The sequence below is a fragment of the Bubalus kerabau genome, chromosome 21 (genome assembly GCF_029407905.1).
Source record: "Bubalus kerabau isolate K-KA32 ecotype Philippines breed swamp buffalo chromosome 21, PCC_UOA_SB_1v2, whole genome shotgun sequence".
NCBI lineage: Eukaryota > Metazoa > Chordata > Mammalia > Artiodactyla > Bovidae > Bubalus > Bubalus kerabau.
The window spans coordinates 8272130-8296698 of NC_073644.1; the positions used below are offsets into that span (position 1 = coordinate 8272130).

The 24569-nt window shown below is 43.1% G+C and overlaps 1 protein-coding gene across 3 annotated transcripts in view; it reads left to right on the forward strand.

Annotated features, from left to right (window-relative positions):
* Nucleotides 1-5302: 5302 nt before the first annotated feature.
* The window catches only part of NETO1 (neuropilin and tolloid like 1), a 114371-nt gene continuing 95104 nt past the window's right edge, over nt 5303-24569 (forward strand). Inside the window, exons 1-4 of one of the 3 annotated variants that reach the window (XM_055559113.1) lie at nt 5303-5330; nt 7343-7396; nt 7634-7771; nt 12528-12776. In XM_055559113.1, the coding sequence (XP_055415088.1) occupies nt 5303-5330; nt 7343-7396; nt 7634-7771; nt 12528-12776 (469 nt within the window). Of the gene's footprint in view, nt 5331-7342; nt 7397-7633; nt 7772-11070; nt 11322-11367; nt 11664-12527; nt 12777-24569 lie in introns of those variants that run through there. The other 2 variants (XM_055559114.1, XM_055559112.1) reach the window with 2 other exon arrangements.

Here is a 24569-nt window from a genome sequence, read left to right on the forward strand (position 1 = left end):
ACAAGATGAGAAAGGGCATGGAAACCCACTCCAGTATTCTTGCCTGGAGAATCCCACGGACAGGTTGCAAAGAGTCAGACATGACTGGAGCGACTTAGCACATAGCCCTACAAGGAAAAGCAGGTGTCGGCATGAAAAATGGATAACAACTACAGATCTGTAAGTACAGGTGAAAATTGGCTGAGTAATGTAGTCCTGTGAAAGTTCTTGCCCACAAGAGGCTAATATTCTTATGATATAATACTACATATTCATACTAGGAAGAAAATCATATTTTATTTTACCTATTTTCATAACATATCCTATCTGGCTTAAATGTGAGATTTTAAAGCTTTTACCTGTCTTCTGTTTTATGCAGATTTTCTACCTGTCAGGATACATTTATAGATTGAAAAGAAATGACTTTATCAATACTGCTTAAACTCAGTTTCATACTAGAATACTGCAGATCATTTTTAAAAATTCCACTGTCTGGCAGCAATTATTTATGACCTGTTTTTGATAAACTGACATTATGACTTGTATATTGAGTTAATAAAATGGAAGAAACAGAACTTTAAAATATGTTAGGAGATTTTCAAGAGACTAATACAGCATGTATTGGAAGCACTATGGATTATAGTAATTTTTTTTTAACACCACCTATTTTAGCCATTTAAATAAAAAACACTGAAGAAGATGCCAATAGTTCAGATGAATTAACAAAAGATCCCTAGTAGACCTGGAGCTTTATTGGTTTCTATAGAGAACCACATGTATGCAGATAAATACTTTCTTTTGAATCAGAAGAGCAAGTGTCCACACCAATTCTTTTTGTTGTTGTTGTTGTTAATCACTAAGTCTTGTCCAACCCATCTGTGACCCCATGGACTGTAGCCCGCCAGGCTCCTCTGTCCATGGGATTCTCCAGGCAAGAATACTGGGGTGGGTTGCTGTGCCCTCCTCCAGGGCATCTCTCCGACCCACAGGTTGAACCATTGTCTTCTGCATTGGCAGGTGGACTCTTTACCACTAAGCCACCATGGAAACCCCCAATTCTTTTTAGGGTTTTAGAATTCCTTCTTATCATTCATTGTTATAGGGTGCACTGTTCAAAGGAAACCAATGACACTCTGATTGGGCTCAAAAGGCATTAATTCTGCCGTCTATCCTATAAGTAGTCTATATTTCAATGCTAAATTTGGAGAACTGTGACAAAGCTCCCTCTTTCTAGGACAGCACATTGAACTTATCAAAGCTATCTGTTTATAAGCTTTCTCTTTCAAAATAATCATACCTTGAAATCTGGCCATGTGTGTGCAAAACCTTCCCTTGGAGACGCTTAAATTTTCCCATATGCTGCTTTTTCTCAGAAAGTAAAAAAATCGTGGGTCCCCATCAGTGAGGTAGCATTACTCAGGAAGTGGTGGTTCATGACTCAAAAGGGAAAAGGCAGGTTGCCAAGCAAGCAGGAGGTGGTGGATGGTTAACAGGACTTGTGCATGTGTGTGTGCAGGAAAGTGAATGAAATCTTCCAGGGAAAAGTTGCAGCCATAACCTGGAAGAATCCAGGGGGTGGAGCAAAAGGCTTAGCAGCTGCCTGACTCTCTCTTGGGGAGTGAAGAGTGAAGAGAAGACCTGAGCATCTCTCTCATGGAGCTTCTATCCCGGTTCAGGATATGCAGGCTCAGAACTTGGACACTGAGGTTTGAGTAGAAGTACAGCCCTTCTCATTGGAAAAGACCCTGATGCTGGGAAAGATCGAAGGCATGAGGAGAAGCGGGCAGCTGAGGATGAGGTGGCTAGAGAGCATCACTGACTCAATGGACATGAATTTGAGTAAACTGGGAGATAGTGGAGGACAGAGGAGCCTGGTTTGCTACAGTTCATGGCATTGCATAGAGTTGAACACTACTGAGCGACTGAACAACAACAATGCTTCAGCCCCAGGCACAGCCCAGGAGGCAGGGGTAGTCAGAGATCAAAGAGGCCCCTATTTCTGAGAATCGGATCCCAAAGACAGACATGCTGGCCAATAGGAGACTGGAGGAATTACCACGTGGACAAAAGGTTTGGGTGCCCCTCCTCTTTGCCCTCTGGCCTGGATACCCCCTTCCAATGCAAAGCCCCCACACTGGTCTAGCAGTATTTCAGTGCCCCCTTCGTTAGCTAAGTTACAAAGACCTGTGTCCTGGGAAAGCAAACTGGGGGTGGGGGTGGGGGTGGGGGTGGGGGATTGTTAGACATACTTGAGTGGATGGATTTAGCAAAGACCAACTTTTCTTCTTACCTGAAACTGCTGTTGAGAAATAGATTTCCCTTAAGAAAAATTTTTAACATTGCCACTGTTTCATTGAACGATTTTTTCCCCAAAAAGTCACTTTCATAAATAATATTTTTGGATGCAAAGAATGATTACCATCCAGTCTTTAGCATGTCAACATTTTACTATCAATTTATACATCTTTGGCCGTTTTTAAATGGTCCTCCTTCGCCCATAGATGACTTGTTCTCTTTGGCATCTATTCACCATCTACTAACTGCTCAAGTCTTCCTTGACTTCACTCCCATCCACTCAGCCCCCACCCCAACACACACATACACACACGCGCGCGCGCGCACACACACACACACACACACCCCTCTCTGGCACAAGAACCGCTTGCGGACCTGCTATTTCGCACTTTGATCCTTTACGAGCAGAAACGTGGGCAGATACATAACAGTTTTCCGAGATACTTCTCCGGCTCTCCACCCATCGGCTCACCCTGGCTCACCTTGGTTCATCTCTCGAGTTCCCAGCTCCTCTCGCAGGCACGCCTTCTGATGGAGTTGGCGCTCGGCGGGCGCGCAAGTCTCTCTCCCTCTGCGTTCTCTTATCTCTGTCTCTAGGTCTCTCTGTCTCTCCCTTCCCCCTTCCCTTTTCACCCAGTCTGGCGTTCTCCTTCTATTGCTCTAGCTCTCCTTCTCACCCTGCCCCATCTACCCACTTTTCACTAAATGGACCAAAACACACACACTCACAGCCCTCTCTGTCATCACTTTACCCCACCACGGTCGAGGACTTGCAGCTGCCCGATATCAAAGAGCCAAAGGCTGGAAAGAAGGAGTCTTGGCGGTTGCTTCCGGGGCTGTGGAATCCTCTCGGGCCTCGGGGTCACCTCATTATCCCTCATCTCAGATTACTGGCAGGAAGACCTCCATCCTCTCACCACTGCTTTGCTGGGAACCTGAGGGCAGGGCGGCCGCGAGCATCCCGCATCCCCCGCGCGCGCGCACGCCCGTGGGCGGCCCGGCGCTGCAGCAGCAGGTGCCAGGAGGGGGCGGCCCGGCCTCAGGTCCGCGCGCACGGCTCTTTCCTCTCTGCCTTTTAAGGTGACCTAGTCTCGGCGGCGCAGCGCCCCTCAGGTTTCTACCTCCTCGAATTCTTGCTACGCCTGCCTCCTCCCCGCCGTCATCGCCCCCCCCCCCCCACCAACTCCCAGTTCCAGCGGTGAAGTCCGGGGCTGCGGCTGGGCGCGCTCGGGTCCGGGGCCGCCGAGGCGGGGGCCGGGGGTCGACGGCCTCCGCGGGGCCCCGAGGTGCGGCCGGCTGCGGGTGGGCGCGGGCTGAGTGCGCAGAGCCCGGAGGGCGGGACGCAGCCCGGGGGTGGGGGGTTACCGCAGCATCCAGGCAGGGACACCCCGCTCCACGCGCTCCAGCCCTGCTCGGGCCACCTCGCGTTTACGGTTCTCCATATTCATTTATTCTCATTTTAGAAGCTGGATTTTTTTTTTTTCGGGGTTGTTTCCCCAGCAACTCTTTTTCCCTCCCCTCTCCGAGTTTAACGCGCTGCGCGAGCGCGCGTCTGTCCATATTGGGGTGGGGTGGGAGGTGATCGGTGTTTGCCTTGGGGTTTTTAAAAATATCTTGGGGAGGGCGAAGGAAATGCGCTAGAAGCCCGTGCCTCTGCCCGAGCGGTTTGTCTGGGGCGACCTCCGAGTCAGACCAGGCGATAAAACGCGAAACTTTTAATGTTGCCTTCGCCTCCGGCGCGCCCCTGCCTGGTCTCCCAGCCTGAGCCCGGAGTATACTGCTAAGTCGTCACCCCCGAAGGGAGACGGGACCCGCTTACTCTAGCCAGATGGACTGTGGGGCGCGGGGGACAGCTCGATCGCAGTTTCTAGGCGTTTTTCAAAAGTGAGCATGTGAACCCCGAGAGGGATTTTCACTTGCTGGCCCCTCCTCCTCCCTCGCCTTTTTAGCCGGCACGAGGCTCCAGCTCCGGATTTGCCCGGCGCCCTCTGGCCCCCTCTGCCCGGGCTTGCGGAGTGACGGCTCCCAGCCTGGTCCTCGCCCCTCTCCCCCTCGCCCCACCCCCAGGATCGGAGCGGGTGTGATGTCCTTGCAGCCGCCGCCGCCGCCCCTTTCGGCCGCGCACCAGCCCTGGGGGCGCCGGCCGAGCGGAGCTGCGCGGCTGTACGCGGGCCGCTGGCTTCCCGGAGGGTCACGCCGCCCCGGGCTATGACTCAGGCGCCCACTTGGTAACTCTGCCATCTTCCCGCTCCCTCCCCGCCCCGTTCCCGTCCCCGCCCCCCGCCACCCGGGTCTCTCCGCCACCACCCTGCAGCCCTCCTCCCAGACGCCCACCCACCCGCTCCTCTCTCCGCAAGATCGCAGAGGTGGCGCGGAGCCCGGCGAGCCGATGACGGACCCCTTCCTCCTCCTGTCTTCAATGCCTCAGCGGACGATCCCCAAGGGCTGGACCGAGGAGGGCTGCTCCGACCTGCTGCTCGTGGTGTATGAAACTGGGGACTGAGCGAGCCCCAGCCGCCGCCGCCGCTGCGCGCTCCGTCGCTGCCGTCGGTCCGGACCTGCCCCCGCCTGGCCGCGCCGCGCGGCCCCAGCCCTTGCCCGGCCTCGGCTGGAGTGCCCCAGGGCTCGCCCCGCGCCCGCCGCCGCCCGCGCGCCCTCCTGCCAGCCGCGGCGGCGGCGGCGGTGATGCAGAGGGGGCGGGAGCAGCCGCCGGCGGCGCGGATGGAGGCACCCGGCGCCCGGGCGTGAGGCGAGCGTCACGGCCGGGATGCTGCCGGCTTCGCGGCGGTGAGAGGGCGAGCGGGTGCGAGCGCGAGCCCGGGGCGGAGGACGCGCGGACTCGGATCTTGCTGCTGTGTGGGCTCGGATCGCTGGCTTTCCCCCACCTCACTCTCCCCCCGCTCTTCATCTGTTCCCGGTTTGCACCTCTCAACCCTCTCTCGACTCCGTCCTCTCCCTGACCACTGGAAGTCTTCCCATCTCTAAATGGAATTAGTGGAGCCTGGAGCCTCTGGTGTAAGGAACAGACATGATCTATGGACGCAGTTTGTTTCACAGTGAGTACCTCTTCCCGCCACGCCGAGCCGCCCCGGGGACCCTCCTCCCACCTCCCTCCCCTCGTGGCCGAGCGCTCAGGGAGAGCCTGGCCCCCGCCGCGCCCTCGCCGGACCCCGCAGTCCCCGCGAGTCTGGGGCAGATGTAAACTTTCTGTATTGCAGCATCCTCGACCCGGCGTGGCGGCGGCGCGCGGCGGTGGTCCCTAGAGCTGAGTGTCGGCCGAGGAAAACAGCCTCGCCGCGCGCCGGGGTGTCGGCGGGTGGAGGGTGCCGAGTACCCGGTGGGGACGCGCACGTGCGGCAGAGGACGGGGAGCGGGTCCCAGGGAGGTCGCAGGTGGAAGCGGGGGGAGGCAGCGGGTTCGACAGCTCCTGGGAGAAGGAACGGTCCTTTCAGGGGCTTCTGGAGCCCAGCGGGCCCGTGTCGCCCCTCCGGTGGGTCGTGTGTGAGCCACCTGAACGCCACGCTCGAGGCTAGCGCGAGTGCCAGCCTAAACTCTTCCGGAGAGTGTAGATAGACCTCGAGTGTCGCTTCACGAGTGTGCGGTTCGCGTGCGGTTCAGGGGAGAGCGGGGGACTGGAGGCAAATAGCGTCACAAGTCATCGAGTAAAGGCAGGCTAAAAAGATCCGTGGTGGGAATCTCACAGGATAGAGGGAGGGTGAGGCTGCCCGTGCCACGCAGCCAGGAGACAGGCGTTGCTGCTGTGTTCCTCACAGGACACAATCCACAGTGCGGTTCCATCCGAGTAGAAACCCCAAACCAGCAGCTTGGTATTGGTGGCTGTAAACGTGTGTGTGTGTGTGTGTGTGTGTGTAGACATGGCAAGAGTAAGACTTTTTTTTCTACCTGAACACAGACAGTAACAACCAGTGTTTTAATCTAAAAAGCAGACAGGCTATATAGAGTACAAGTAAAATAATGGACATACTTTCTCAAACATTAATATCAGGGCTCACATATACTTTTCCTGGAACAGTCTTAATGGATGCCTTTTTAAGATCCTGTCCTGAACTTTCGTGTAGGAAATCATTGTGGATTATACCTGCCCTTATCCAAAATCATTTTTAAGTGGACTTAATAATTATAGACCCAATGAAACTGAGAGCTTTTAGATAATTGACAAGAAAATAAATGATAAAAGAGAAATACAGAAGGCAAAATCAGAAATTATGAAGACTAGATTGCTTTAATACTTCTCTCAGTTTTAGACTTTGTGAAAATACTAAGTCAAGGATGTGGAAGTAAAACAGTAGGATGCATTTTAATGGTCTTCATAGATTTACTGTTAAGTTTTAGATCAGAGTCTTTTTCTGATACTGCAAATCTGCCTTAATAAAATGTTTATAGACATAACCTTTCTTAAAATTATAAAATATTCCTGGATAATACAAAGGATTGCATCAAAGTTAAGGTTAGGAGAGATTCATTTCCTAGCCTAAGCATGCTGAGGACTGGGGTTACTTGGCAGGTCAGTTTTGTAAAAGAAACATGTTTATTATGGTACTTAATGCCTTCAGTCCACATTAGGCTGTTCTTCCCTTGTTTCCCTCCCCCACCTGCCATAGGATTTGGTGAAATATTTGTTTCCTAAAATACAGTAACATTGTTGATGCAAACACTTTTCCTTTTCGTCTTTTGACCTGCTGACCCTCTGTCTTCTTTGCAAGAAGCTGGCAAAGTCATTTACAAAGGGCAGCCAGGCCACATTCCTGAAAGCCCACCGTGATGTGACATTAGTAGGGGACAATGTTGGCTCTTAGTCTCAAAGTCTGAATTTGCCTTAGGAGCTTGAGCCTTAACCATTCTTAACTGGCATTACTTCCTGAGGAGATTCCTCAATTGTCCTGATTTGTACATTTTGAATCAGTTTGTGCAAGTTCTTAGTTATCTGAGAAGGGTTGACGGTAATAATCTTCTTTGATATCTTTTTATCTTTAAACTGTTATGTTGTTAATAGAATTTGGTCATTTCAGGGTACATTAATCTTCCCAATTTTTCTGTTCTGTTTCAGTTGTAGCAAGTTTAATCATCCTCCATTTGTCTGGAGCAGCCAAAAAAGGAACAGGTGTGTTTCTTTGGAAAAATTCAAGTGGGAGGCCTCTCCTCACTTGCATTTTCCTGTATTCTTCATATTCTTAATATTCCAGAATATCTGAGCGTTTTATAGTGTGTATAATTGATTGGTTTTGACTAAGACAGCATTTAGAAGTTAATTTACTAATGGATATTGTAAGAATGTCCTCTCTATTTTTAGTTGTATAGAAAATTGGATAATGGGGCTTTAAAAAATTTTATTTTGCAGAAAAGCAAACCACCTCAGAAACACAGAAGTCTGTGCAGTGTGGAACTTGGACAAAACATGCAGAGGGAGGTATCTTCACTTCTCCGAACTATCCGAGCAAGTACCCCCCTGACCGGGAATGCATCTACATCATAGAAGGTGAGGGAGCCAAGTCCGGCCTGGCCGTCCCTGAGCTCAGGATGGACAGTGTGCATATAGGCATTACAGAGATTGCTTCTGGAGACCGTACACATAAATATCTCTGAGTGAAGCCAATAGCCATAAAATCTGGAATCGAGCTGATTATTGAAATGATTAGTAAAGGCTTTGTTGTTGTTGTTTAGTTGCTAAGTCGTGTCCAGCTGTTTGCAACCCCATGGACTGTAGCCCACTAGGCCCCTGTGTCCATGGGATTTCCCAGGCAAGAATCCTGGGGTGGGTTGCCATTTCCTTCTCCAGGTGAACTTCCTTCATCTAGGGATCGAACATGTGTCTCCTGCATTGGCAGGCAGAATTCTTTACCACTTAGCCACCGGGGAAAGCCAGTATACATAGAGACATTACAAAAATTGGTTCTGGACACCCTACACAAAAAATGTCTCTGAGTGAATCCAGCAACTATAAAATGTGGGATCGAGCTAATTATTGAAATGATTAAGTGAGTGAATGAAGTTGCTCAGTTGTGTCCAACTCTTTGCAACCCCGTGGGCTGTAGCCCATCAGGCTCCTCCATCCATGGAATTTTCTAGGCAAGAGTACTGGAGGGGGTTGCCATTTCCTTTTCCAGGGGATCTTCCCCAAACCTGGGTCTCCCGCATTGAGGGCAGATCCTTAACCCTCTGAGCCACCAGGGAATCCCTGAGTGAAATGATTAGTAAAGACTTATAAACAGGTAAATTCTGGAAAATAAAAAGAATTCAACAACTTAGTTTATTTTGCAGTTGATTTCATTGATGTGGAATTCTTAATTAATGGAATGGATGTATGATTGGTGTAATATTACCGAATGTGTAACAATTTTGGCAGCTCATCTTTTATGGGTTAAATAATTAGTAGAATAATCTATACTTTTGTTGTTTTCTCTCTTAAATAATATGAAGCACCCAAAACGTATTCATGTAGAAAGAAATGTAATCATGTAGGGTGGGAGGGAGGCTCAAGAAGGAGGAGATGTATGTATACCTATGATTGATTTGCATTGTTGTTAAGGCAGAACACAACATTGTAAAGCAATTATCCTCCAATTAAGCTTTTTTTTAAATTCATAATCATATTTTCCAAATATCAATCTGAATATTATTCTGAGCCTCAGTCTGTGCTCAAAAGTGACATTTTCATCCTTTCACACCAAAGTCAGCATTCCAAATGATGATGATGCTTCTCATCAGCTTTTTTCCCAGCCCGAAGAATAAAAAGTGCTGAAAAAGGGATTCGCTTCTCTTTGAACATTTTCCATTTCCATTACCCTTGTAGACACCTCTCTATTAAGGACAATTTTTTTTAAATATATGAACATTTCATTTAGTGGTAGAAGTTCTTAATATTATGTGTTAGCACCTAATGGCCCCAAACTTGCAACTTCCCAAACACCTGTGCTCCCCGCATCACACACACACACACACACACACACACACACACAGAGTTACCTTACCAGAGTTAACCATAAAAGGTATTTATGCTCACTATTTACTTACAAGCAAGGCACATGTTAATTTGATAGGTCTTTCTTTCATGTCAAGGACAGAATTGAAAGTTGGGAAATAAAGAGAACCTCCTATCACTGTGAACCCTTCTTGAAATACTTCATGCTGCTGCTGCTGCTGCTGCTAAGTCGCTTCAGTCGTGTCCGACTCTGTGTGACCCCATAGACGGCAGCCCAACAGGCTCCGCCGTCCTTGGGATTCTCCAAGCAAGAACACTGGAGTGGGTTGCCATTTCCTTCTCCAATGCATGAAAGTGAAAAGTGAAAGTGAAGTCGCTCAGTCGTGTCCAACTCATACTGGCCCCTTTTTCATTCATACATTTCACAAATATTTACTGAACCACTCTTGTTAGTACAGTTTAGAGAGTATTGAGCAAAATAGACATGGTACTTGCCTTATGGAACCTACAATGTGGCCTGGGTACTATGCTCTTTTCCAGTAAACAATCTAAAGTGGCTCTGAGATGAGCAGTGTTTGGAACAGGGAGAAAGAGAAGGCTATAAGGAGAAAGAGATGCTTGCATTCAGTTCTAAAGACCATTCAGGACACTGCCATTCTCCGTGTAAAATAGCATGTGCAGAAGTTCAGAGATACAGTGTGGTTGGTTAACCACGTGTCGATACAGAGGGCTTTTGCAGAGGGTAAGGAGAGGGACAAGTGAGGAGGCTGGCGTGCACGTGGTCTCAGATAAAGGAGAATTTGGTATCCGTCTGCCACCTAGGCCGGTTTGGACTTGATATTGTAGACAGTGGGGTGCCACTGAAATAATCTCAGGAGAGAAATAGTAAGCTGAGATTTTGATGAAGTAACTGGAAGAAAAGAACCGAAGTGGAAACTATTGTGAAAGACCAGGTAAACCACAGGGAAACCCTGAACTACAGAAGTGACATTGATGGGAAAACGATGAAAGGTATTTGGGAAACTGAACCTTGAGTGACTGGATGTAGGGAAGGGAGAGTAGGCCATCCTGGGACTGTTTTATAGGTTCTGGCTTGGTGACTTGTTAGATGCGATCGTTATGCCACCTAAGGAATAGGGGTGGAGAAAGGGGGCTTAAAGGGAAAGCCACGTGTTCAATTTCATGTTTATAGAGATGTCTCATGAAGAAATTGCATGTGTGGATCTTGAGTTCAGTGAATAGTCCTGGCATGAAAGTATATGTTTACAGGTGATAAATACAGAGATTGCTGTTGAGACTGTTAGTATGAATACCATCATCCAAAGGGCATTTATAGCATTTTAACTTTTTTAAAAAATAGAGATACCTGGGTCAGCCTCCAGATTTTCTCATTTAATTGGTCTTGGATGGAGCTGCAAATACTATTATATTATAATCTCACTCCTTTGGGATGTCCATGGCATCCAGTGAGTGCATTGGTCTGGAAAGAGAGGAGATAAGAAATACATAGACTAGATTTTTGTAAACTAATACGTAAGGGAGGGCAGAATAAAGAGAAAGGCGATATGGACTATGAAGGAAAAGGCAGAGAGTTTCTGGGTTATAAAGTGGTCTCTAATTTTCTGGTGATCACATATCTCAATTCTATATATGTTTTGATACCCATGCATTCATTTTAAAGGCAAGCATATACCAAAGGCTTTAGTTTTAAAGCCACTCAAGTGTGTGATATTCAATATATATTTAAGAACTGGTGTGGAGGGAACAGTAGTCATTCGGGATGATTGCTGATCACATGGGAAGTGGGCCCTCCTGTGCCAGGTCTTAACTTTCAAGTTTCTGGAGGAGTTGGTCTTTGGAGACGGTCAGGAGGCTAGAGAGCACTCAAAGGATTCGAGACAGCTGTTTGCTAACTAGGATAAACGTGTGGATATTTCAACAGCTGTGATGGCTATACTGGGGGTACCCTGACTGATTTTCAGTCTAGAATGCCAGGATTTTGAACTGTTGGCCATGACAAGGCAAGAATGGAAAGGCTTCAGCAAATGCCTCCATGCAGAGGTTTACAGAGCCGCTCACCTGATCTCACTTTCCTGTGATGAGAGCTGTAAGCACATTTATAAAGATAAGCTCATTTACTGCAATTCACCCAACAGTGTTGTTGTTTTTGACAAATCCTTAGGGACAAGTACTGTGCTTGAGTGCTGAAGGAGGAAGGTGGTTGGTGGTGGTTTAGTCGCCAAGTCGGGTCCGACTCTTGAGACCCCATGGTGTGTAGTCTGCCAGGCTCCTCTGTCCATGGGGATTCTCCAGGAAAGAATACTGGAGTGGGTTGTCATTTCCTTCTCCAGCATATCCTACCAACCCAGGAATGGAACCTGGGTCTCCTGCACTGCCGGCAGGCAGATTCTTTACCGACAGAGCTATGAGGGAGGCCCGAAGGGAGAAGGTAGACAGATACAGTTTGTGTCTTTAGATTTAGAGAGAAGATGTTTTCTTTGTGTGTGTGTGTATTGTTTTGCTGTTGTTTGTTTGTTTTTTAAGCAAGATTTCCTCACGTAAACAGGAGTTGGTTTGGAAGTATACAGGTAGTCAAGAATGTGGGAAAACACATGGAAACTTGAAAGGGCATGCTGTCTTAGAAAACGTGAAGGCCTGGAATGGCCTGGGCTTGAGCTGTTCGTGAGGTGGAAGGGCCCTGCTGGGGCGAGCGGTAGGAGGCTTCGAAGAAACCTGTGTGTCCATCGCGTTGATTGTTCCCTTATAGCTGAGAGTCTCTGAACGAGTTTAAGCCTGAGAATGACGGGATAAGACTTGTGTTCTGGAAGAGTTACTCTTCATATTCCTCTTCACACATTTCGCTCTAACCAAGACATCTGATTGGGACTACTTGAATGACTGTAGAACTCCATGCGAAGCAGATCTCAAGTGGTGTCTGACCGGAAAACTGGCTTCTCCTGAAGATACGGGAGAAGTAACGGAAAGACGCCTCTCCATTCTTTAAACCTGAATTGGGAGCCTCTCACAAAAATACCGTGACTTGTTCATTGTGTCAGACATTGAAATGGTCTTTTTATATCAGAATAGTATTTTGGGCAACCTCCTCAGTTTTAAGAATCATCCCTTAGACATTCTTACAGAAATTTAATCCCTTAGAATACTAACTGAAACAAACGTCCTTAGTGTTTCTATGTATGTCACAAAGTTGGATAGAAGTTATTATACCAGATGAAATCTTAAATAGAATCAGAAAAGTCAAACTACAAATTTAAAAAAGGACCTTCTAGACATAATCTTCCTTTCTTTTTTTTAGCTGCCCCAAGACAGTGCATTGAACTTTACTTTGATGAAAAGTACTCTATTGAACCATCTTGGGAGTGTAAATTTGATCATATTGAAGTTCGAGATGGACCTTTTGGATTTTCTCCAATAATTGGACGTTTTTGTGGACAACAAAATCCACCTGTAATAAAATCCAGTGGAAGATTTCTATGGATTAAATTTTTTGCTGATGGAGAGCTGGAATCTATGGGATTTTCAGCCCGGTACAATTTTACACCTGGTAAGTGGGGACTTGTTTTTTTCCCATCTCTGTTTTCTTCCTTAGCTCTCTTGCTATCATAGTGTAAGACCTTCTGTAAGACAACATTATCATTTCCAAAGAGATTCCCAGTTCTATTTGGAACCAAACCTACAGTGCTCTTTCTTTTCATTTCATAAATTCTGAAAGGGAAATTACTTTTCCTTAAAATTTAGCCTACTCTAGAGGTACACCGTAGTGACTCAGGGGTTTACGTGGTCATCAGCAACACAGTTAATTAGTTGGACTTCCATTATGCCGAAACATGTAATTCAAGAGGCAGTCTGTAATAGAGAAACTAATTATACTTTGAATCCCAATAAACTTGAAAAGGCAATTGCAATACTGCAAAATGTATCCATCAAAATGATCTTTGGAGAACTTGAATAAAATATTCATTTGTTCTGAAAATTATCATTTTTAAAGCAAATGGATCTCAGGATAAAGCCGTCTAATCTCTTTTTTAGAAATGCAAATCCCTAAGAGTTGTGATGAAAGGAAAAGTGAGCCCCCTAGCAGCCCAGTATTCATTTGCAAGGCCTGGCACACATTATCTGTTATTATATAATTATCCGTTCTATGTCAATTTTCCTTTTAAACTGTTAATATTAAAAAAGGCCTATGATGTTGACTGGCTCACTTTATGATGAGCTATCATTTGTTACAATAAAAATTGTTATCACATTTTTAAACTTTGTGAACATCAGGCTGCAGCAATTTGAGATTTGATGAGGTCTTTTTTTTTAAATGGAAAGATGACTCAAATTACATAAAACACATTATTTACTTATAATTACATATTTTTTTAAAGTTTGTGTGTATCGTTTTACTCAGGTTGTAACAGGCAGTAAATTAAATTGGAGTGTACATAAACTTTGTTCAAGTTTCCATCCCACATTACAGAGGTAACATCAGAGCAGGGCTGTGATGCTCCATTCAAACACTAAAATATTTTAAATAATTAATATGACATTAATGATGACTTTTATTATGATACTATAGACTAATAATACAATAATTAAAGTAAGTGAGATATAAACTCTATGTGTTAGCCTTAAACATTACTAGATTGTGGTTTTTATTATGCTTTTCTAATATTGGGTTGTTAACAGAAGTCATGGATATTTTACATGTGGCGATCAAACTTGATGTGTTCTGAAAACGTATAAACATTGTGATTACTTAATTTGGGTTTTTAATGGAAATACATATTTTCTTCTTGACTGCTAATTTGGAATATAACCAGAACCTAAAGACAATGACGTGTGTTATGATCTAGGCTTTCCTAAGTTCCATTTTCATCCTGAGATTGGTAATCATGGAAACGATGTGAGGATATAAAATTGTAGTCTCATTAGAGATGTAGAGTCAACTTCATCAATTTATCAACTTAAGCAATGTGATCCAGATTCTGGCTCTATTTGAGATGCATAAATGGTGACGCTCAACTGCTGTCCTTGGTTTTCAAAATCTTCTTGGTTCTCAAGTGCTGTTCTTTGCTCCTCGTTTCTTTAGAGCCATGCTACTTCATCTGTAGAAGGAGAAGATTTTATCACCAAGAGCTACTGAATCAGAAGGGAATGTGGGGAGGTGGTTCATGAAATGATGAATACATCAAGGATAGATTTAAGCTTCTCTAGTCACTTGGACAAACTAAAGTGTATCAGGAAGCCTACACCTGGCATCTGAGGGAAATGTAGGACCATAAGAGATGTGTAAAAATCCCATGTCTGTGGAAGTGACATTCCATGGCCCAAGGCCATTGTCTGAGTGGTACCATAATCCACAACTCATTCTGTAAAGAGACAATATTGAGGAGGCCACTTAGTTGATGAAGGAGGCAGAGATTAGTGATAATTTGTCTGTGGACAGAGGAGTCTGGCGGGCTACAGTCCATGGGGTTGCAAAGAGTCAGCCATGATGGAGCGACCACAGAACACGCAGCATATAGAGAACAGGGAGTCGCAGAGACTTCACTTTAATTTGGGCTTTATTTTTATTTGGTAGTATGCTTCAAGTGGTGATTTGTGGAAGTTGAGCAGAGTTCTTCAAGTTCACTTTATCATTTAAGTTATAAAGCAGTGCTGACATTCTGAGGGCCCCCAAGCGGGATGCCCACTGCGAGGGGATCTTCCCCACTGGCCTCCAGCATGGCTGTGAGGAACACTGGTTTTAGAAGCAGATTAGGCTTCCAGTTCAGACTTTCTTATTCTTGCTTGCTATAAATCTTGGACATGATTCTTAATGTTTTATGACACAATATTTTTATTTGTAAAATAAAAATACAAATAATATTGATTACCTCAAAAGATTTGTTGGAAGATTTTTTGATTACTGACCAATGCATATTTATGGACTTTTCACTTCCTGTAAGATCTCAACTATTGATAGCTCATATTTTATTAATTTGATTGTGTGTTCTTTAGAAGTAAAGGAGACTTGGCATACTTTATTGGGAGAGCAAGCATCCCACATTTTTTTAAAATTACAACTGCTGTTTCCCTGACTTTGGGGGGTGGATATGCAAAACTTAACTTTCCTGATGTCACTTTTCCTTATGAGGTTTGTTTAAGTGGGTCTAAGTCTCCACAGAAGGGTTATAGTTACTTCTGATAACAGTCATAAAATACGTTAGAGCAGAAATAGCACTGAGAAGACCAGGTGGTCTTCATTATTTTTGAAAATTTATCACAATCTGGAATCGATCTTAATTTATAGTCTCGGAAACTTGAGGTGGGCACATGAGAATTTACCCACTCTTAGTAATGAGTCCCATTAACCAAGCTTAAAAGACTGAATATACACATATATGTGTAAACATCTATGCATATACATATATGCACACATATAAAAACATACATACATTTTCAGTTAAGTGTTCCTAGGCTCACACAGCTCAATGTTTCTTGTAAGCAACCATGCATAGACATCCAGATTATAATAAGAAGATTATACAGTGAGTGTGAAATCCAAATATTGAAGCTTAACTTTGTAACTTGCATCCAGCTAAGATACATGATGATTCACCTCTATAACATGGATCATTTTTTCCCAGTGATGGTTTAGGTTTAAGCTTTTTGTTGTTGTTTAGTCACTAAGTCGTGTCCAGCTCTTTGCGACCCCGTGGACTGTAGCACACCAGGCTCCTCTGTCTCCACCATCTCCCAGAGTTTGCTCAGAATTGTGTCCATTGAGTTGGTGATGCCATCCAACCGTCTCATCCTCTGTTGCCCCCTTCTGCTCCTGCCCTAAATCTTTCCCAGCATCAGGGTTTTTCCAATGAAGCAGATCTCTGCATCAGGTGGCCAAAGTATTGGAGCTTCAGCTTCACCATCAGTCTTTCCAGTGAATATTCAGGGTTGATTTCCTTTAGGACTGACTGGTTTGATCTCCTTTCAGTCCAAGGGACTCTAAGAGTCTTCTCTAGCACCACAATTTGAAAGCATCAGTTCTTTGGCACTCAGCCTCCTTTATTGTCCAACTCTCACATCTGCACATGACTACAGGTTTCAAACTGCCATGGGTCATTTCCTCTGTCCAGTCTTGAGCTGTGGTCTTGCCTGACCAGGACACTAATTTGTGTCAACTCTTATCTCAAAACTTGTTTTTGTCTCTTAGTATCTGAGTATCTTTGACTTTCTTTCCTAGTCACCTCTAAACATAGGCCTTTAATCCCTGGCTCCTGTGTTCCTGGGAACTACTTGTGATCTGGTGGTAGATAGTGGTGGATGGAGGTCACATGTGGACTTGGAGGGTGAGAAGCAGAGCCAGAGAAGATGCCACCGATTCACTCTTAACAGGGATTTCCCATCTTCTGAAACATTTTGATGACTCTGCAGTTTTTATTTTATAGACTGTGACTATTTCTGGATGCTGTACCTTTACACAGTGCAGTGAGGAATCACCTAGGATTACAGTCTAGCATGCACCAGAAGGATTGTGAGATTGAGCGACAGTCAGAGAAAACTCAGCCGGTCAAACTCTGAGGTCTGCAGAAATGAAGGACAGAGTGAGGTCTGAAAAAAAGGGCTGAGGACCCCAGAGCCCTGGGGGGAGGTTCTGGGATGATCCCTCTTGGGAAAACCTCTGTGCTTCCGGTGTAAACACAGCTGTGTTGTGACATACACTTTCCTGCTCCTGAGACAAGAAATGAATTCAGAGTTACTGAGAATGTTACAAGTTACATGATGGAAAATTTGATAACCCACAGATAATCGAAAAAGAAAACATATTAAAATTGCAATAGACTGATATTATTTTCTCATCTTAATAAGGTTTTCTCATCTTAATAACATTTATTGGGAAATATTTTCTCACATGAGAAAATATTTTATAATAAAATTACCTTAATAAAACTGGAATAATATTCACCAAACTCGTAACAATAATTACCTTAGATGATTTTGGGAGTAGGATAGTTGAGAAGGAATTGAAGAAACCAAAATAGACATATAGTGAAAATTTATCAGCATTATCAGTTTTTTTATTTTTGAAAAGGATACTATATTATTTTTGATATCACTCATATAAATAAAACTTAAGATGAATCAAAAAGAGAACATACCATAGTTGGTCATTTTAGGATGAATTTTATTCAAATTTAAAATGTATTTTTAAATAAAAATGAATTTTTAGAAGAGTGGATACCACTTCTCCACAATCCACATTTTTTTTACTTAAACAGAAAATGCCGTTTCAGTAGAGAATAACTCCCCCTGCAGCCAGCTTCCCTAGGCCTCAATTTTCTTTGCCACTTGAAAATATAAACTAAAGAGAAAATATATAACCGTATGTGCTGTTCCACCAGTTCAGAGGCATTATCAGGGACTCGGTGTGATATTAAGAAAGAAGAACATCCCAGATATTCTACTCTTGGGGGATGTAACCCTTTCAATCTCTTTAGGAACAAATCTCTCTTCTTGTTGTTTAGTCTCTAAAGTGGAGTCCAAATCTTTTGTGACCTCATGGACTGTGGCCGGCCGGGCTCCTCTGTTCATGGACTTCTACGGGAAAGAATACTGGAATAGGAAGTCAATCCCTTCTCCAGGGGATCTTCCCATCCTAGGGATCAAACCCCATCTTCTGCATTGCAAGCGGATTCTTTACCAGCTGAGCCACTGGGGAAGCCCAATTAGTCTTGTGCTTTCCTTCCTAATGGGGAGACTTTCTGCTCTTTCAGTTCAGTTCAGTCACTCAGTCATGTTCGACTCTGCAGCCACGTGGACTGCATAACACCAGGCTTCCCTGTCCATCACCAACTCCCGGAGCTTGCTCAAACTCATGTTTATCGAATCAGTGATGCCATCTGACCATCTCATCCTTTATCATCCCCTTCTCTCCCTGCCTTCAATCTTTCCCAGCCTCAGGGTCTTTTCCAATGAGTCAGTTCTTCGCATCAAGTGGACAAAGTATTGGAGCTTCAGCTTCACCATCAGTCCTTCCAGTGAATATTTAGGACTGATTTCCTTTAGGATTGACTGGTCTGATCTTCTTGTTGTCCAAGGGACTCCAAAGAGGCTTCTCCAACACCACAGTTCAAAAGTATCAATTCTTCACCACTTAGCCTTCTTTGTAGTTTAACTCTCACATCCATACACGACTACTGGAAGAACCATAACTTTGACTAGATGGACCTTTTGTTGGTAAAGTAAAGTCTCTGCTTTTTAATATGCTGTCTAGGTTGGTCATAGCTTTTCTTCCAAGGAGCAAGCATCTTAATTTCATGACTGCAATCACCACCTGCAGTGATTTTGGAGCCCAGGAACATAGTCTGTCACTGTTTCCCCATCTATTTGCCATGAAGTGATAGGAACGGATGCCATGATCTTCTTTTTATGAATGTTGAGTTTTAAGCCAGCTTTTTAGTCTCATCTTTACAGACATAGGAAATGGAAACCCACTCCAGTACTCTTGCCTGGAGAATTCCATGGAGGGAGGAGCCTGGTAGGCTCCATGGGGTCTCAAAGAGTTGGGCATGACTGAGTGACTTCACTTTCACTTTTACAGACATAAAATGTAATGTTTTTGAAATCTTCCTCTTTTGATGATATTTTCCTGAACTTGAATGTATCAAAGTTATACACATCCTATTGGAGAAGTTTAGTTTAAGGATTATGCCTCAAAGGATCAAATAAGTCAGGTCGAGTTAGGTGTTGTCATGGGATAAGTGGCATTGTCAATATTGAAATTATCAGGATATTTTGTACTTAAATAGCACGTTTCATCTGAGCAGTGCAAAGTGTTTCAGGAACATTCTGCACAATTCCTAGACTCCTTGGAAAACTCCATACTGATTCACTCCAAAGGCAATGCAAGGGATACACTGCAGTGCAGTGATTTAAATTGAATGTTTAAAAAGGATTTCTGTGCATATTAAATGATATATATTAATTAGGTAAAATACTGTCGTAGACTCAATGTTACTTTAATTATCCATTGCAGTGCTTTTTCTATCTGAAATATGTGAATATTAAAACATGTTGAAAATTACTAATTTTTCTTGTCTAGATAATCAGAGTTTAGATATGTGCTTTGGTGGTAAGAACGAAAAGCTATATTTCATCTATCTGTACCAGTTTTTCAGTAACTAAACTTTAATTTGCATTTTATACTAAAAGATGAAAGAATAAAAGAGTTTATAGGTTAATGTTAAAACAAGGACAAGGACTTTATCTGATTATTTTTTTCACCTAGAAATAAAAGATTGAATAAGTTTTGGTCAGATAGCCTTATGTTGTCTTTCTATTATCTTTACACTGTAGGCTCCCAGTATTCTAATTTCAACCCAAACAAATACTGTCAAATGGAAAATGTATGAAATGAAATTACATTTCTTCTTGAGGCTTTTATTTTTCAAGAAATGAAACTGAAAACTTGAGAGTCACAGTAGGGACATATAATAATTACCAAAGATATTCATGTAAGGGCAATTTCTCCATGCTTCAACTCTCATCCCCCCAGCCTGTGATTTGGTTGATCTGATGTGTATAGAAGACGGCTCAAGGGAAAGGCTGAGGAATAAGTAAAGAGAGAGAGAGAGAGGGAGAGAGGCTGTTTGGTCTAGGTGGGTGTTCAGGAGAGAAGTTGAGAGTGGGAGAGAATTTCCAGGATTAGCTCCCATCTGTACAGAGAATATTGAAAGCTGTAGCAGAAGAGAAGAAAGATTTTAAGAAGTTTCCTGTACAGACAGAATACCTTTCCTCATCTTGCTCTTTCCTGGAAAGGTAGAGAAAAGTGTTTAGGTGTGTGTTTTATTTTTTATTTTTTGTTATTTTAATGATTAATTGTTGGACTGCATGTTTTTGAATATGATACATTTGAGACTGGTCCATGTGGAGCCTCAGGTATATTTACATTATAGGCATGTGTTTTCTTTAGATCTGAAAGAGACCTTGAAGTTCATCTCATTCAGCCTTTTTATTTTAAAGATAAAGAAAGCAGTGATCTAGAGAAGAGGCGTTGCCCAGGTTTGTGAGCTCTGTGTAGAAGTTCAATGACTGCTTGTTCATCAGTTACATAACCACTGTGCTGATACACCGTTCACAAAGGTAGAGATCATGACTTTAATTACACCACATATTATAAGTGCTTTCAGTTTAGTTATATTAAGAAATTTAATTAAGGGATAAAACTGTATCACCCACATTTCACCATTACTGGTTATGGATTTTAAAATTCACCTTTCCCATGTTGCCTGAAATGCCGTTCAGTTGACAGTGATGAAAAAGGCAATGATTTATCTTCTTTCCCTCTACCTCTGTTACAGACATCTGCCTTTTCAGCCCCCACCCCCCAGCCGGAAGTGTGTGACTCATTTCCTATTCTTCTCCAATGTCTGCTGTTACTGACCTGGTCAGTTAGCTGTGTGTAAAGTGCTCTCATGACTTGGAACCTGTGACTGATGTGCTAAATACTCAAGGAAACTCCTTGAATTTCTTCCTCCTGCAATGACTCCCTCTTCCTAACACATGTGTCTCTGACTTTTTTCAGAGACCAGTTGCTTCCAGTCACCAACAGCTTCCCTCTCCCCAGGGCTGCTGTGTACAGCTGTGATGTCCAGGACACTAGGCTGAGGGAAGGAGAGCTGATTCTGTGCCCATTCAGGCGCCCCAGGCAGACCCATATCCGGAAATGGGTGCTGTTTACTAATTTCCGCAAAGGCGTCTTATGGATTATCTAGGATTATACATTGATCAATCAAAACATCGCCTCTGAACCCATCACCTTTGGACCCAATCACACCTTTGGATGTCCCAACATTCCAAGACCACCATCCACCCTCCACTAAAATTGTCCTAAAGAGAAATGGTATCATCCGAGTCAGAGAAACATTCAAGAAATACAATAAAAGAACAACAACAACAAAAAGCATCTGTTTTATCTCCATTTTGCATTCTTATGTTTTTTTCTAAGTGTCCATAGTTATGAGGCTTTTTGGTAAAATCTCCTAGCAAACGCTAACATTTAACTTATAGCATATTCAAAAAGTATTATGCTTTTCAAATTATAACATCCTATATCTATATGTTTTGACTAAGAAAACATTATAGTCTAAGCTTTTTTATTTTCCAAAATTTTTCACAATTCGCCCATAGTTTAATACTTCTTATTATTTATGTGCAGAATCAATCAAATAGTTATCAGGAAAACACTCACACTGTTATTTTGTTGACCCAAAATGTCTTTCTATTTTATAATTTGTCTTCCATTATAGCTATTTAAGTGCAGCTCATGTAACTATACTCAAAGTGAACTCACAGAATGACTTAATCTCCACTTGTATTTGCCACTTACACTTATTCAACAAGTATTTATTGATTTACTGTGCTAATATTGTAAATATACAGTGTGTAAAACATCCTGTCTTCCCTACAATGAGTCCATATTCTATGAGAAGAGTAAGATATTGTGTAGTAGAGTAATGCCCTTCCCCCTTCAAAAAGTTGATACTCTATTTCTATATGTATGTATGTATGTACCTATCTCTCTATATCATTTGATTTTATGTGAATGCCATCTTTATACATAAATATGGCAGCAACTCCAACAAAATAGCAACTTGTGATCCTTTCCAGAGATGTGCATGGGATGGTGGCATTTTTGTTTGCGGCAATAATAGCTATTTGTAGAACCTGGCACTCTTTAAGCCTCTGCCTCTCCATGACATATCTCCCTGATGCCTTTGCTTCAAAAGAGCTATGCTGTCTGTTGTTGCTTGCTCACTTGGCTAGCTTCCCACCATTCCACAGCTATGCTGACTTGCTTGAAATTCTGCTTCAGTACATCCTGATGGCATTTTCCCTCTCCAACTCATTTCAGACACCTCACTTCACCCAGACGACCACAAGGATTACAGAGTGATTATGATACAGAAGGGACTATTCACAATCAGCAAGCCATGTACCACAGAAGAGCTAAACTTGGCTTTTAAGCAGAAGATCATATTAGTCGTACATATGTCACTTCTATTCTGTTGTCTATTGATCATAACCCAAATCAGAAGACTGTTCTATTCCTTTGGAACTTTCCTTCTGAAATTTGCACTTCAAAGCCCCAAGGAATGTCTCTAAGTGATTCAAAGAGAAATGAGATACAGAGATCCCTATTACCTTAAAACATTCCCAGACTCTATTATGCTTGCTGGTGCAGTCTGAAACCGTATTACCTTTAGCAGATTTGGCGGGCAAACAAAGTCGAATTTGTAGACTGGTCAGTGGTGGTGCTGATGAGCTAGGAAAGCAGAGATGAGGGTTGTCATGGCAATGATAGGTGAAGTCTGACATAGAGAGTTTCCACAGCATGAAAATGAGTCAGGTTTGCAGAGATCTGCTGTGGTAGATAATTGGTTAACTGGTGAGAAAATTATTCTTAGGTTTTCTGCATGAGCGTATTACTTTCCTTTAATAAGTATTTTCAAATAATATTTACAATTTTATTATTTTATTTAAATTTTCAAATAATACTTGGGATAAATAAGGTTTATCCCAAATTTAAATTCAAAGAAAATTATCATCAAAAAGTAATACAACCATGCTTACATTTTGTTGACCACTGTTTTATCATTTGTATCATTTCTTCTGTCCATTCCATTCAGTATCCCCTTGGTTCTTGCTCTTGCTTCTGCTTCCCCATTCCTTCTTTCATTTACCTGAGTAGTGGCCACATACCTCTTTCCTTGACAGCTATAGGCAGTGTGTCTTCCACTGGCTTCTACTAACTCCTTACTGCCTTCTACTCAGAGGTTGCTGGGTCCCTAGGCTCTTCATTATGCCACCTCACTGTACCAGCCCCATTGTTTGGTCTGATCCCACATTTTCTAGAAAAAATTAAGATACTGTGTCCCTCTTGTTTATGAGCCCTGACATAGGAAAAATGTAATGATTCTATGAATAAATTCAGTGTTTAGTTTCCTGTTCAAATGTCGTTGTTGGCATGTATGTTCTTCAGACTACCCTTTTCATGTCTAGCTTGAGTTGTGTATCAGTTTTTCCTCCATTAACAACTTAATATGTTCCATTCTAGATCATAAAGTAATCCACAGTGAAGCCCAGCTTTTTGTTAACTTAAGGCACGTTGCTTCTAAGGATGTGATTTGTTGTGTCGTCTCATTATCTATGGATGACATGTTCTTTTATGCCTAAAAGGTACCCTTGTTTTAGAAAAGTTCCTCAATAGCTTCAAGTTATTTTCAGTGTAACATCTCTGTCCTCATCAGGAAAAAATAAGTTGATACCATAACTTCTAGTACATATTTAAGTGAAAAGAGTTGTTTAGGCATTTCCTTTGAAATGTGCAGGGGAACGCTCCGTTCCTCTCAGAGAATATCGGCACTATGCTAGGTCTTTGTTGCAGTCTACCTGGATGAGTCTTCAGTTTTTCATTTCTGCATAAACCTATTTTTCTCAGTTTCATGGTTTTCTAATAATTTCATATTGTACGCATGTGTACATATACATGTATACATATATATATATAATATTTTGTTAAATGTGGTCAAATATGGGTCATAGTGCTAGACTGTCGAAGGTTTGACTTAGAAACTTTCTTATTATGTGACTTTTGGCAGCAGCAGTTTACTTAATCTCTTAGAGTTTCAGTTTCCTCATGAGACCAGTACTTGACCCAATATCATTATGGATTTTGCTACCAAGGATATAGCCAAAATATGAACATATTTTGTTGGATGTGATGTGATATTCCCTGAGGTCACATCTAAACCTCTGATTATTTCTTGGAGTCATTCAACAGCACTAGAAGAGTTTTGACCCATAGTTGGTCCAAACCGTGCAGTAAACGCTGAGATGTGAACATGACTGAGATGCAGGATCTACTCTTGAGGAACTGAGGATGTGTTTGAGGACAGGAATATTTATACCTAATATAGTGAGTGCCACGGCAAGTGCACAGAGCGCTGGCCCCTAAAGGGTAAGTGGGGGCATCACCTGATGACAAGAGACATGTTGCTCAGTGGCATTTCCCTGCACACCCCTCCCTGCATCCTCAGCATGACCCTGTATCCTCCCGGGCTCACCCAGCCAGCTCCATCATGCCTTAGTGACATGCATTACAAAAAACTTTCTTTCTCTCCATTGACTCCAGACTTCTTGAAAGGAAGGAACTTTGGTTTATATCTTTAAGTTTCTAGAGCCTCTTCAGTGTTTGGCATGATCTGATAGTTACTGAAATTTACATGAATGAACACCTACATGAGTTAAAAGAGAAATTAATGGAGTTAAGTACCCAAAGAAGATAGAAAGAATGAGATAGCAGGCATGT